Below are 12,603 nucleotides of genomic sequence, written 5' to 3' on the forward strand. Positions count from 1 at the left end.
GCCTCCTCACTTTGTAATAAGTTCCCCAACTAGTGCTCAGATTGTTTAGTTGTATATGTATGTTATGACAACCCCTCTGTGTTCCTTTCCCACTAGAAACAGTATCTGAGTAAAGCTGGAAGCAGAACTGCCATTAAAACCAATAATTAAAATAGCAAGCCCATTTTCTTTGAGTGTGACACAGTTGTATTTTAATCATGTTTTGTCTTTATTTTGCATTATGTTGTGACCCCTTCCCCCAATGCTGTGTGCCTATATTAATGTGATAGAGAAATATAAACCAACAAGCATTAGGATGCAGTGACTAGTCTGGGAGTTGAAGCTAAGCAAGTGTAGACCCAATCAATCCTTTGGATGAGAGCCCGTTGGGCACCCCTTGCAAGGCAAGATATGAATATAATAAATATTTAAGGGAGATAAGACAAACATTTGAAAATGGTCCATATCCACCCTTGACAATTTTAAACAAATAGCCTATAAAATAAAGCCTATTAACTGAACAAATAGTTAACTATGCTGGAGAGTTCCATGAATCTAGAATGAGAAATACTTCTATATATTCCGCCGTTCAAGTGAAACATGTTGTATAACACCAGCTGTGTTCTAGGCTCTTGTTTTATTACTGTGCCATAAATATGGTTAGAAGAGAACAGGCCTGAATGAAGTAGGGGAAATGTTGTGTGTCTAGAGAGAGAACTACATTCTCTCCTGATGTATTTTGTATTCCATCATCTGCCATCCATAGCTCTTGGGAGCATTTCAGCTGTTTAATTTTTATGTAATTCTGTAGCCAACTGGGCCATTGCGTAGCATAGTAGGCAAGCTGACTTCTGGTAATGCTTTCATGCATATTTGTGCCAACACTCTTCTTTGGCCCAGTTTTTTTTTCTCCAGAAGCAGATCTTGAGGAAGCCCGCTCTGTTCTAAAGACTAGCAGGTCAAGGAGTGTTACTGTTCCCAAGACAACTGACTCATTCTCCTACCCCTTTTTAAGCCATACTTTTGAAACTTGTTTCTTCCCTCCCCCCCTCCTTGGAAGACTCGGTAGGGAAACAAATTTGTGATTCAATATGTGAGCTCAGTGACTATAGCATTATGCATTGCCCCTACTGTCTTTTTATGACTGTAATGCCCTATCCTTTGAACAATGTTACAAGCATATCTGAAACCTAGCTCCCTTGTTTCTGTTAACTTAGTTCTGGCCACATCTCTTGTGAACATGGCATTTGTTGTTAATCCAGTCCTGGCTTCTATTTATCACTGATGTGGAAATAACAATGGTGGGTAATAGACTGACAAAGAGTATTGAATACCTGAATTTGCACCAATCAAAGATTAATCTTCTTGAAGCTGAGCAGATGTAAACTTGGGCCAAAAGATTCGCCCTTCCTGTATGTTAAACTAGACCTCCCAAATCCTCATCTCCTGAGGCAATAAATAAATATATAAATCTACAGCACACAAAATACTAGATAATTGTATGTATTCCCCAAATGTATCAAGTTTATTGACAAATTCATTAAGCGATTACTAAATATAGTACTAAGTACAGAAAAACGTTTTTTCTACCAAGTCATATACTGTATCAAGATAATACCTAGTATTTATTTTGAAAACAATGTTCATAATATAATTCTAAAAGAGTAGCAATAACATCTACTTTAAAAAGACATTTTAATTCCAACAGGCATGCTTTATAACCTTCATATTACAATGATTTTGCTGTAGAAGGGTTCTCATTTACTTGATTAATTATCTTGCAGCTGTAATCACTTTGCTATGTTATATGTTTAATGCATATAATATTGTGCGTTGCGGAAACCCATCACTCTGTATGTGATGCATCTGCCTTTATATGTATCCCATGGGCACATAAGGAAATGTAAATAAGGCTCATAGGTATGGGGTGTTGTTTTCCATATAGAAAACAATATCTGTTCTTAGCTGGGAGTAAGTTGTAGATGGATTCTAGTTCTTCATTATTGCTCCCATAATAAGCATCTTTTATATCTTGAAGATGGAAAAATCAAATGGGAAGTTTAAAATTCATGTTTGTTTTTTATGCTTGCAATTTAAATTCCTTGAGGATCAGTGTTGCCCTGTTAAAAAATAATAATTCAGCTTACATGCTGTAAGACTTCAACAGAATGCTTCTAATATAACTACATTAACTATGATATCCATAGGCCTCTTGAGGAGCTACAGGTCCCCAGTGACCTGTACTTGCCAACCAACACCATTCTAAATAGGTTTAAACAAAAAAAGTTGGATTTCATTTCCGTTTAAGATCTTCAGCAGCATTTCTAAATACTGGATTTCCAAGCAAAACATCAAGAGAAGTAGACCAATTTGTTTGCTTGCTTTTTAGTCCATTGTTTAATGTAGTAAATCCTTGTTTTTCCTTTTAAGTGGACAGAAAACATGGGTAATTACTCTTAAGGTAATTATGTCCATCACCACCGACAGGCAGAGCCAATAGCTATGTTCAGACAACACAATAGTCAATGGTGGATTAACAGTCAACTCCACAGTTGATTATCAAGAGAGTGCTCCCCACATGACATGATTATAACCAACCGTGGTGTGGATTAAGGCCTGCATTGAGTTGGCTATTAGTCAACGGTGTGTTTGATTGACACATCCCCCACCCTCTCTCTCCCCTTAGTCCTTCCACTGGTATCCCATCAGCCATTTTGAGATCTGCTGGCTGGTCTAGAGCAGCAGCTGCTGCTTTGGTCACTCTTGCCAGGGGACTCTCGTCACTGAAAATAACCATGTGCAACGAAATAGTCAACAGTGCCCCCCACACAACACGATAACCAACAGTTGTTCAAATAATCAGCTCTGCACAGTATTGGTTATTTCAGCCGAATAACCAACCATGGTGTGAAAACGTCCTGACACACTATACAATAACCAACCATTAACTATTTAACCCACCTTTGACTCTTTAACCCACCATTGGTTATCGTGTAATCTGAACCTAGTCAATGAGATGAGCACATCATAGCATCATTCAGGTGGTGGGGCATATGCTTGGAATTTGAATTACCAGATATAGGCATGGAGAAAAATAACATGCCGGAAAAGCCAGATAGTCTGTTAATGGAACCCACAAGAATAAATAACAGGATAAGGGGGCTTATACAGAGGCCCTTGATTTGGAGATGACACAGAATCTTATAATAAAGTGTTGGACACTGACATTTGCGCTAGAACCAGGATGGCTCAATAAGCTTGGCAAAAGCGTTATTCTTTTAATGAAAATGTCTAGAAGGACATCTGATTAGTATACTTAGTCTGGTCCTGAAATTCCGAGCATGACAGCTGATAGTTCAGGCTTTTGAATAGCTGTTTGTCTAGCTACCAGTGAATTTCCTCTAGGCAACCAGGTAGGGATGTTTTTTATCAATTTTAAAAGAGTTAATACTTTGACAGCTTGAAAGCAGAAAATGCACCACAAATGACAGGTGAACTATTCAAAAGGTTTGTGGACTACTAGGTTTTCTGCACTTATTTGCAAGGTGGTTGTACTTAATTTTCTATGACATTCTAAACTGATGGTGGCGTCTTTATCTTCAGTCTACCACACTGAGAACAAACCATGTTCCTCTGAAACTAATAAGATAGTGTCATATGGATGAGATGGTGATCTGGGAGAGGGGGAAGCAAACAGAGTGACAGTCCATCTCTAAATTGTTTCTTTCTAAATTGTCATATATGTTCTTAATGAAAGTATCTATCTGGCACAGATGTCTGGGTTGTAGTTCAGCCAGCTCTAACTTTTCAAACATGGTGTAACTTATACCAGATCAATCAAACCAATTTGAGACAAGTTTGAGCTGGTTAAATGTCATTTAAACTGATAAGCCAGTTGTACCCAAGTTCTTACTGCAAGTTGTAGTTGCCTGGTTTCCACCACTTGAAGTAAAACAGTTTTAAAATGTGAGCTTCAGCCACTGAACAGATTTCAAACAGATAACTGGACTGCAACTTAAAATTCCCAATTAAAATAAAGCAGACTTTTTGGAACGTTCAGCCAAGCCAGTATGAGAGACAGCACATTCCCCTGATATTATTATAATAATTTTAGTTTGAGGTATGATTTTGAGGTTACATTTGTGTGAACATATTGCTGTATCCCACATGTATAACATACCTCTTACAGTGGTTTGTCACTATGAAATGATGTTGGACCAACTGTTCTTAGTTACAGGGCTTTACATAACACATTTCACATAATTCACACTACTTCTGGCAGATGGCTTCATTTTGAACATCCTGAGTTTGTTTTGACTTGTTAATGTAACTCAAGCATGTAACTAGAGAGCAGACAGCTGTCTATAATATGAATAGGTAACTTTCCATATGTAATATGAATCTGAGAAAGAATATGGCCAACCTTCAAGAGACAATCAGATGGCTAATCAGCCAAAATAAATATGGTTAGCAGGTTTAATGATGCCTATGTAACTTAGCCATTGGGGGAAAGACATCAGAAATTAGAGTTCGATGCAGTGTGGAAATGTTGTCCATAGACTGATGGATAAATCAACTGTTGTTCCCTGCCTCGATCCAAGTGGAGAGGCGGGTAAGAAATTGATGATGATGATGATGATGATGATGATGATGATGATGATGATGATTTGCTCATGCTTATAAATCTGCTTCAGCCAGATTCCAAATATGACCTTGATCTTGTGGAGACTTTTATTATATAGAGCTATAATGCTGGCTTCATATGAAAAGTTTCATAGATAGAGTATACTTAAGAGAAAGTATGTATGTACCTGTATGTACAGAGAGGCACAAATTGACTTTTTGTGGTGGTTTCTAAGGGAAGAGGAGGAAGTCAGTCCTACCTCCATTAATCATCAAAAAAGAATGTATGCCTGTCTTAGATCTCAAAAGCAATGTCAGACATAAATTAATGCCAAGAACTTAAGATTGTTTGCCAACACACTTTGTTAGATCCTTATCTAAATCCTCTCCTTTTTCTCCTCTGAAACATTTTGTCCCTTTATCTTCAAATAAACTGATAAAAGCTAAAGGAGAAAAGTATAGCTCTTTGGGGGTCTTACAGTTTACATTTACAAATGACCCTTCCTTTGCACAAGAAGGTTCTTTTGCATATTTTGGTTCTGTTCTGCATTTTGCCATTATTTCAGTTTAACTAAGTGGACAGGTCATGTTCAAGAGCATTTGTTTTTAGTCAAATCATGCCCAACAGTAATTTAAAAGTTATTTTCTTTATATAGCTAAATCTCTGCACTACAGCAGGAATATATTGTAGCATTGCTTATCTGTTTCTTGCTAGCAGTACTGTGAGTCTATCCATCACCCACTCTAGGCTTCCTGCTTCCTATTCTGAAAGAATTCCCTGACAGACCCCATAAAATTAAGCTGTTAAAAAGTTCTCCTCCTAGCTTGTATTAACACTGACCTAAACAAACCATGTTGCTGTTTAGCTCCTGATAAATCTTGAGTCCTGTTCTAAATCACTTCCTAATTTTAATGAGCTTATCTATCAGGCTTCACCAGCTTTTCACTGCAGCCGTTCTCCAAGATTGCCAGGCTGATAAAGCAAAGACTAAAATTGTTTATTATTACACATTATTCTTTAGAAGCAAAACTTTCTTTTCCCGTGGGTTGTTGAGGGGAGCTATTGATTTCCTGCCAGAGTGTGAAATGTTTGACCTTTATAATGTGAGCAGTGATTACAAGGCCAATAAAATGACTTCATTCCATTTAAACTTTTAGGGCAACCACTGATCAACAGTTCACATTTAAGTATCCTCTGATTTCTAAAACATGCCTAAGCCAACATACAGAGATATGTAAAATTGTACAGTCACAAATTTCCGATTTTGACAGACCCTGTTGCGTTTAGTGATTTAGAAGAATATGGACTTATTTAGATGTACAAGACCATATACTTTTTCCTTAACAGTTTAGCACCTGGAAGGATTTTTAGGCCAAATCACCTCCTTTGTGTTTTAGTGTTGCTTTTATTCTAGAAGTTTGTAAGCCACTTTTTTGGCACTTAAATAGGCCTTTAAGGCAGCCAAACCAACTCTTCCCCGCACTTCTCCACAGGAATTCTTAATCCCTAATGAGGCTTCCCCTTTAAATGTATTTGTTTTCAGCAGCTGCAGTTAGATCAGCCCAGTTTTTTACAATTACTTCCTTTGCCAATCAGAGAGAGAGGCGGGGCAGCGATCCAAGGAGGCTGCAGCTGCAGCTTTGGGGGGGGGGGAGGATGGAGTGGTTTGTGATGGAGATGCAATGGGGGTAACAGCTTTGAAAAAGACAGCACCCCTTTTAATTCCTGAGGATTCCCACTGGGAAAAGTGTGTGTGTGGGGGGGGGTAAATCTTCCACAATCATACTTTGTGCCTACTGAAGGCCTGTGTATGAGAGAGTGTGTGGCTGGGAGAGAGCTAGTTTAGGTGCTGTGAAAACTGCACCAAGAAGCAGCAAGTTATGTCTGAAAAAGCTCTCGCCTCACAACTCTGTGCTAGCTGGTGAAAGAAATCGGAATGGATAGCCTCTATCCGCCATACTAGATGCACTAGGTGGTAGTGAGTTATCTGAATCCCTTACATGGGAGCTTCCTGTGCAGCCAGGAAATGTCCAGTTAAGGTGTGGCTCAGGTACTTTTTAGAATCCTGAATTTCAAGCAAGGCCTTATGCTCCTCTGGTACAAGGATAGTGACTTAGCAATAATTCTCTTTCAGGGTGGGCCCTGCCATTAGGCAGAGTGAGGTGGCTACCTCAGGAGGAGATTTGGGGGTGTCACGAAAGAGCAGCAAATGGTTAGTTATTTAATCATTGTATTTTTACAGTCAGGAATGGAGAAAGACTCTTGTGGGAGTTTCTGCATCAGGTGTTAAAATCACCTGCCCAGCCCTGGGTACTTATGCACCTTGATTTGGGGGAGGAGGGTACCATTTGCTGCGCTGCCTCAGGTTTCAAAATGACTTGGGCTGGCCCAGTCATGGTAGTGATATAGGGCAGGATACAAATGCTTTAAATAAATAGTTTGTCATGCACAAATTCTCTGCTGCTTTAGAAAATTCCTCGCTTATCTTATTTTAAAAAAGCCTCGTGTGGCGCAGAGCAGTAAAACAGCAGTTTCTGCAGCTGAAACTCTCCCCACGGCCTGAGTTCGATCCCAGCGGAAGCTGGTTTCAGGCAGCCGGCTCGGGTCGACTCAGCATTCCATTTTCCCAAGGTCGCTAAAATGAGTACCCAGTTAGCTGGGGGAAAGTTAACCACGGCTGGGGAAGGCAACGGCAAACCACCCCGCTATAAGGCCTGCCAAGAAAACGTCAGCGAAAGCTGGCGTCCCTCCAAGAGTCAGTAATGACTCAGTGCTTGCACGAGAGGTTCCTTTCCTTTCCTATCTTATTTTAGCCAATGGACCATCTGGCTTCTGATCTAAATTTGCACAAGCTAGTCCATCATAACAGAAGCCGTACTTGTTTTCTGATTTTTATTTTTTAAATATTGTGTTATCGGAGTCTCGCCCCTTCTCAGTATTCAAATCCAAATGATGCATCTAAATAGTGCTCATGATCTGTATGCTGCACGAACATCCCAGCTGCAGCATCTTGCCAATATCAAACTGTCACAAGAAGAAGAAAAGGATACAATTTTCTTTTCCATTTCTGGCAGGTTGTGTAACATCAATAATCTCTGCTGGGTATTATGCTCTCCATAAGAGGCTTTTGTGATTGATTAAACACCTTAGCTTTGTTTTGGTGTTTAATCAATTGCAGCAGCCGTTTATAGCTTGGTATATTACAAAGAAGAAGAGATTATCGCTGAATTATTCCAAAGAGCAATAACGGGGTGGAGTTGGCTCTAATGTTGGTGTTTTCTTTATTCTAATGGTGGCTCAAGCTATTAACAGCTTTCTCACTGCAATTTTCTTCTGTTGTCTCCAGAGAACTCTTAATAAGGTCAACCGCTTGCAGAGCTGTATTAACACAAAGAACTTGCATAAACATTGAGGATGATCTAGTCTAGTGGCTAGAGCATCAAGCGGGGAGCCCTTGCCCCCAAATTTGTGTTCTACCTTCCTGGGACAAGTAGAAATCATTATTTTTCCCTTTTGATGACTTCACTGCCAACTGAAAGCAAATAAGGCTACCTACGTTACAAAGCAGATTTTCAAACCTGCATTATTGGAATTATTATTATTATTATTACATCAATATACATCAACTGTGAGATCGAATGGGCAAACATATGGATAAATATGAGGGAATAGTGAAGCAAAGTTAGGTTCAAAGATCAGGGGGTCCCCACCCCCATAGGTGACATTCCATCCTTAAAATGAGCCAGTTCAGGACACTTCGGCCGTAGCTAGACCTAAGGTTTATCCCAGGATTGTCCTGGGGTCAAACCTGTTCATCTAAGTGCCATACAGGGCATCCAGCGCTCAGGCAGGGACAAACCCGGGATGATCCTGGGATAAACCTTAGGTCTAGCTACGGCCTTCATTATGTGTTTTTTGGAGACGATAATTTGAGCCAATTGTAAAAAGTGTGCCATCTCGGGGTACAAAGGTCAGGCACCCTATTTGATTTTCAGCAAGCTCCTCATAAATTTAAAACATCATAGAAATGTTCATAGAAATTTAACTTTACTGGACAGTTGGTAATCTTACTGTAAAGATGCTGGAACAGCTAGGTGCATTTAAAGACTGACCTCAGTAAAGAATTTAACAGTAAACACCTACTGTATATTTCACATAGAATCATAGAATAGCAGCATTGGAAGGGGCCTACAAGGCCATCGAGTCCAACCCCCTGCTCAATGCAGGAATCCACCCTAAAGCATCCCTGACAGATGGTTGTCCAGCTGCCTCTTGAAGGCCTCTAGTGTGGGAGAGTTGAAAAATTGAGCCAGTTGAAAAATTTAATAGCTCCATGGCACTGTTACCTAAAGAGTAACATTATGTGGTATACAGATAGTCTGATGCCTTGTTTGATGTAAATATATTTATACCTGTAATTCTGTTCCTAAAATATGGCATAGCTCTTTGAGTAAACTTGTATGACTATAAAACCATGAATGAGCTGGGAATTTTCAAAGGCTTGAATGTTTGCTTAGCTTTACCAAGCAGTTGAAATTTATAAATCTGATTGCATCAAATGAGAGTCATTGTACCTTTCTGCAGGATCAGAATTTGTACATTATAACAGGGTAGAAAGCATATACATAACATACTTCTTGTCACTGTTCTGAGTCAAGAGACAGGGAGACAAAAGCAAATAGGATTGGGAGGTGGATAAAAAAATGTGTTTCTATCGGAGGATTAATACTTCTGTATACTTTGTCATCTTGTCCCAATCTTAGGAGATAAGCTGGTAGACGTTGCTTGGCAACATAGACAGACCTTGAAATTTGAGGCCCTTGTGAAGTTGCCACGTGCCATGCTTCTCTTTAAGGCTCACTGGTCATGCATGACCCTTTTACAAAGTGTTGACTGGAACACAAATGTTTGGCATTAATTCTGACACAGGTTTCAGTGGCAGAGTAACCGGACTTGTACCCACTTTGAGAGCAATTAATGTTTCTGTGAGAAGGTGCTGATGGCTCTAACCATTTAAAAGGCATTTGCTTTCCTATGCTAACAGACTTTCCTCCCCTTTTCTTGACATTACCAAATGCATTTTATTTTATTTTTTGTCTTTCAGGTATAACCGAACTTTAGTGTTTTGCAGCTATACCATGAGCCAGCCATTAGGAACTGGGCCCTTCCCACCCCCCACCCCCATGTATCTATTTTTTTTTTGTCTGATAGTTTCACAAACACTAATGCACACTTCAAATGCAGGCGATATTTTGATCACCAAATTGTTTAGCACTTTATGCAGGAAAAACCGGTAGGCCACAGTCATGAAACTTCGAGAGGATGGCTGCTGGCTTCCTGTGGCAGAGCTGGTTGCTGTTCCACCCCCCTTCCCTCCTTTGCTCTAACCATTTTGTCTGTCTATCTCGTCTTGTATTTAGTTTTCAAAGCAATGCCATGAGAGGTCTCCTTCCTTTCTTTCTTTCTTTCTTTCTTTTTTTTTGGTTTAGTGCCTAAAAGGGAACAATATATTTTAAAGAAACAAACATACATGCAAAATGTATAGATCATTAGAAAAATGGTCCTGAACTTGAAAATGTTAAGCTAAGAACCATTTAAGCTCTGTTCCTGTCCTTAAACGTATGCCTAAATACATTTTAAAGTACTATATGAAAGATGTAGTCGTGGGGGTGGAGAACAGATTATATTTTCTCTTCAAGAGTTGGAGGTTCATTTTCTCTTGCTTTCTTTTATTACCTAAAAATGAAGAGAGGTATAGAATGAAAACATGAAAATGTATTGCTTCCCTTTGAAAGTTAATCCTATTCCACATTTTCATTAATGTTGGCTCATCTTCTTCTTAATTTGTGTTTGTTTGGTTTGCAATTTTTTGCATGAATATGCCGAATAGCAATAAACTGGGGTTTGTTTTGTTTCTTTGGTGTGTGAGACTCTTCTCTTTCAGATCCAGTAATAAAGTCTTTTTAAGTTCTTTTTTTTTTTTAAGATACAGTATTTTTCAGTTCTTAAACAACAACAAAAAATGTGTGTCAATGAATTGTAATATGATTTTCTAGCCATCAATAAGTGACAACCCTTGGGGGAAAGTTAATGTCCTGTAAGAATTTCGTTGTCTGCTGTTGCTAGGTCACCCCGGGACAGTAGCAGAAGCGGTGAGAAGCTGGAATTGGAATTATCAAATCTCACAGCGGACGTCCTGGAATTACTGCTGGAATTTGTTTATACAGGTTCCTTAGTAATAGATTCCGCCAATGCCAAAACTCTTCTGGAAGCTGCCAGCAAGTTCCAATTTCATACATTCTGCAAAGTCTGTGTGTCTTTTCTGGGTAAGCATTCATGCTATTTCTCTCTATTCTGCTTCCAAACCTCATGATTTTCTATCCTGTATCAGCTCTGTTATAAAATCCATGATTAAATGCCATGCGCGACACAGCAAATCCCCATTTCTTTGTAGCTGTACTTCAGGTGCCATTTAGTCTTGCTAAAATCAGCAGGAGCTGTGCTTGCTGACCAATGAAACATTGACATCTATCAGGGCTGATTTGGATTCCCAAGTCAGTGGAAGTGCAGAAAAATGCCCAGAATATGATACTGGACATTTAATCTGATTTCCTGAGGGAATTTCAATGTAGATATGAAAGAAAAAGCCTTTTCTAACATTCTAGAAAGTTTATGGGTGGTGCCTGGTGAAATTCTAGCATCCAAAATGACTTCTTGAATGCGATTCCCAGTGGTCAAAGTGTTGGATTTCAGAAACTTGCATTAGCTCCTTATTCTAGCCTATGTCTAGCAATAGCAGAATATAGTATTGTTTTTAAAAATTGCAGAATAAATTACACTTAATTTACCAAGAAAAATTCTGTAATCAGTATAAATTACGTAATTTATCAGACCACAGAATTTTTCTTTGTGCTTGATTTCCATTTATTTTGTGTGGGGCTTTTCATAATTCCCTTCCCTTCTTTCACTTGTACCCTTAAATGCTATAAACATTTGGTATTGAGAGGGCAGCTGGTTAACTTGGTCAAGGAGGGTTTCTATAATCAACCTGGTAATTGACCACAAGCAGGAGCAGCCTCTTTAATACTTAAGGAATCATAATCTCTATGTGCCTATTCTAGAGTGACCCTATGAAAAGGAGGACAGGGCTCCTGTATCTTTAACAGTTGCATAGAAAAAGGACATTTCAGCAGGTGTCATTTGTATATATGGAGAACCTGATGAAATTCCCTCTTCATCACAACAGTTAAAGCTGCAGGAGCTATACTCAAGTGACCAGATTTAAAAGAGGGCAGGGCACCTGCATCTTTAACTGTTGTGATGAAGAGGGAATTTCACCAGGTTCCCCATATATACAAATGACACCTGCAGAAATTTCCTTTTCAATACAACTGTTAAAGATACAGGATCCCTGTCCTCCTTTTCATATGGTCACCCTAGCTGGCTAATCATGTTCCTGCAGAGTTCTCTGGTCTTATTTTTTTTATTATTTATTTAAGCATTTTTATCCCGCCATTCAGCCAAAAAGGCTCTCACAGCGGCTTAAAAAAATATTTCTTGACAGTCCCTGCCCACACGCTTATAGTCTAAAAGACATGACACAAAAGGAAAGGAGATTGGGAGGGAGGAGGAGAGGGAGGTTTGACCTGATTGTTGTAATACGAGAAACCCTTTAAACTTGTTATAGCTTTTCTAGTCTTGAGAGCTTAGGTGTTCAGGGAATTTGCTCCTTGAAAAGAATGTAACATCCTAGAACTGTCCTTTGAAATGTTTTCAGAAAAGACAAATGAAATAGAAGATTACCGGTAGGGATGGATAAACTCCCCTACCTGAGTTCAGAATTGGACTTGGTATTGATCCCTGTTCTTGCGTTCTTGATGACATCGTTGCAAACAAAACTGGCTCCAAATGCCTTCCTGTTTTGGCTTCAGCAAGGCACTTCCACTTTCTTCTCTTGATACATCTCTATCACACCAAAGTGAACTTTTCATAACTCCTGT

The 12,603-nt window shown here is 39.1% G+C and overlaps 1 protein-coding gene across 1 annotated transcript in view; it reads left to right on the plus strand.

Annotated features, from left to right (window-relative positions):
- Positions 1–12,603, plus strand: part of KLHL29 (kelch like family member 29) — a 373,733-nt gene that overhangs the window by 291,201 nt on the left and 69,929 nt on the right. The window contains exon 6 of the mRNA XM_063125224.1: positions 10,730–10,929. Within this exon, the coding sequence (XP_062981294.1) occupies positions 10,730–10,929 (200 nt within the window). The remainder of the gene's footprint in view (positions 1–10,729; positions 10,930–12,603) is intronic.

Source organism: Elgaria multicarinata, chromosome 4 (assembly GCF_023053635.1).
Source record: "Elgaria multicarinata webbii isolate HBS135686 ecotype San Diego chromosome 4, rElgMul1.1.pri, whole genome shotgun sequence".
Lineage (NCBI taxonomy): Eukaryota > Metazoa > Chordata > Lepidosauria > Squamata > Anguidae > Elgaria > Elgaria multicarinata.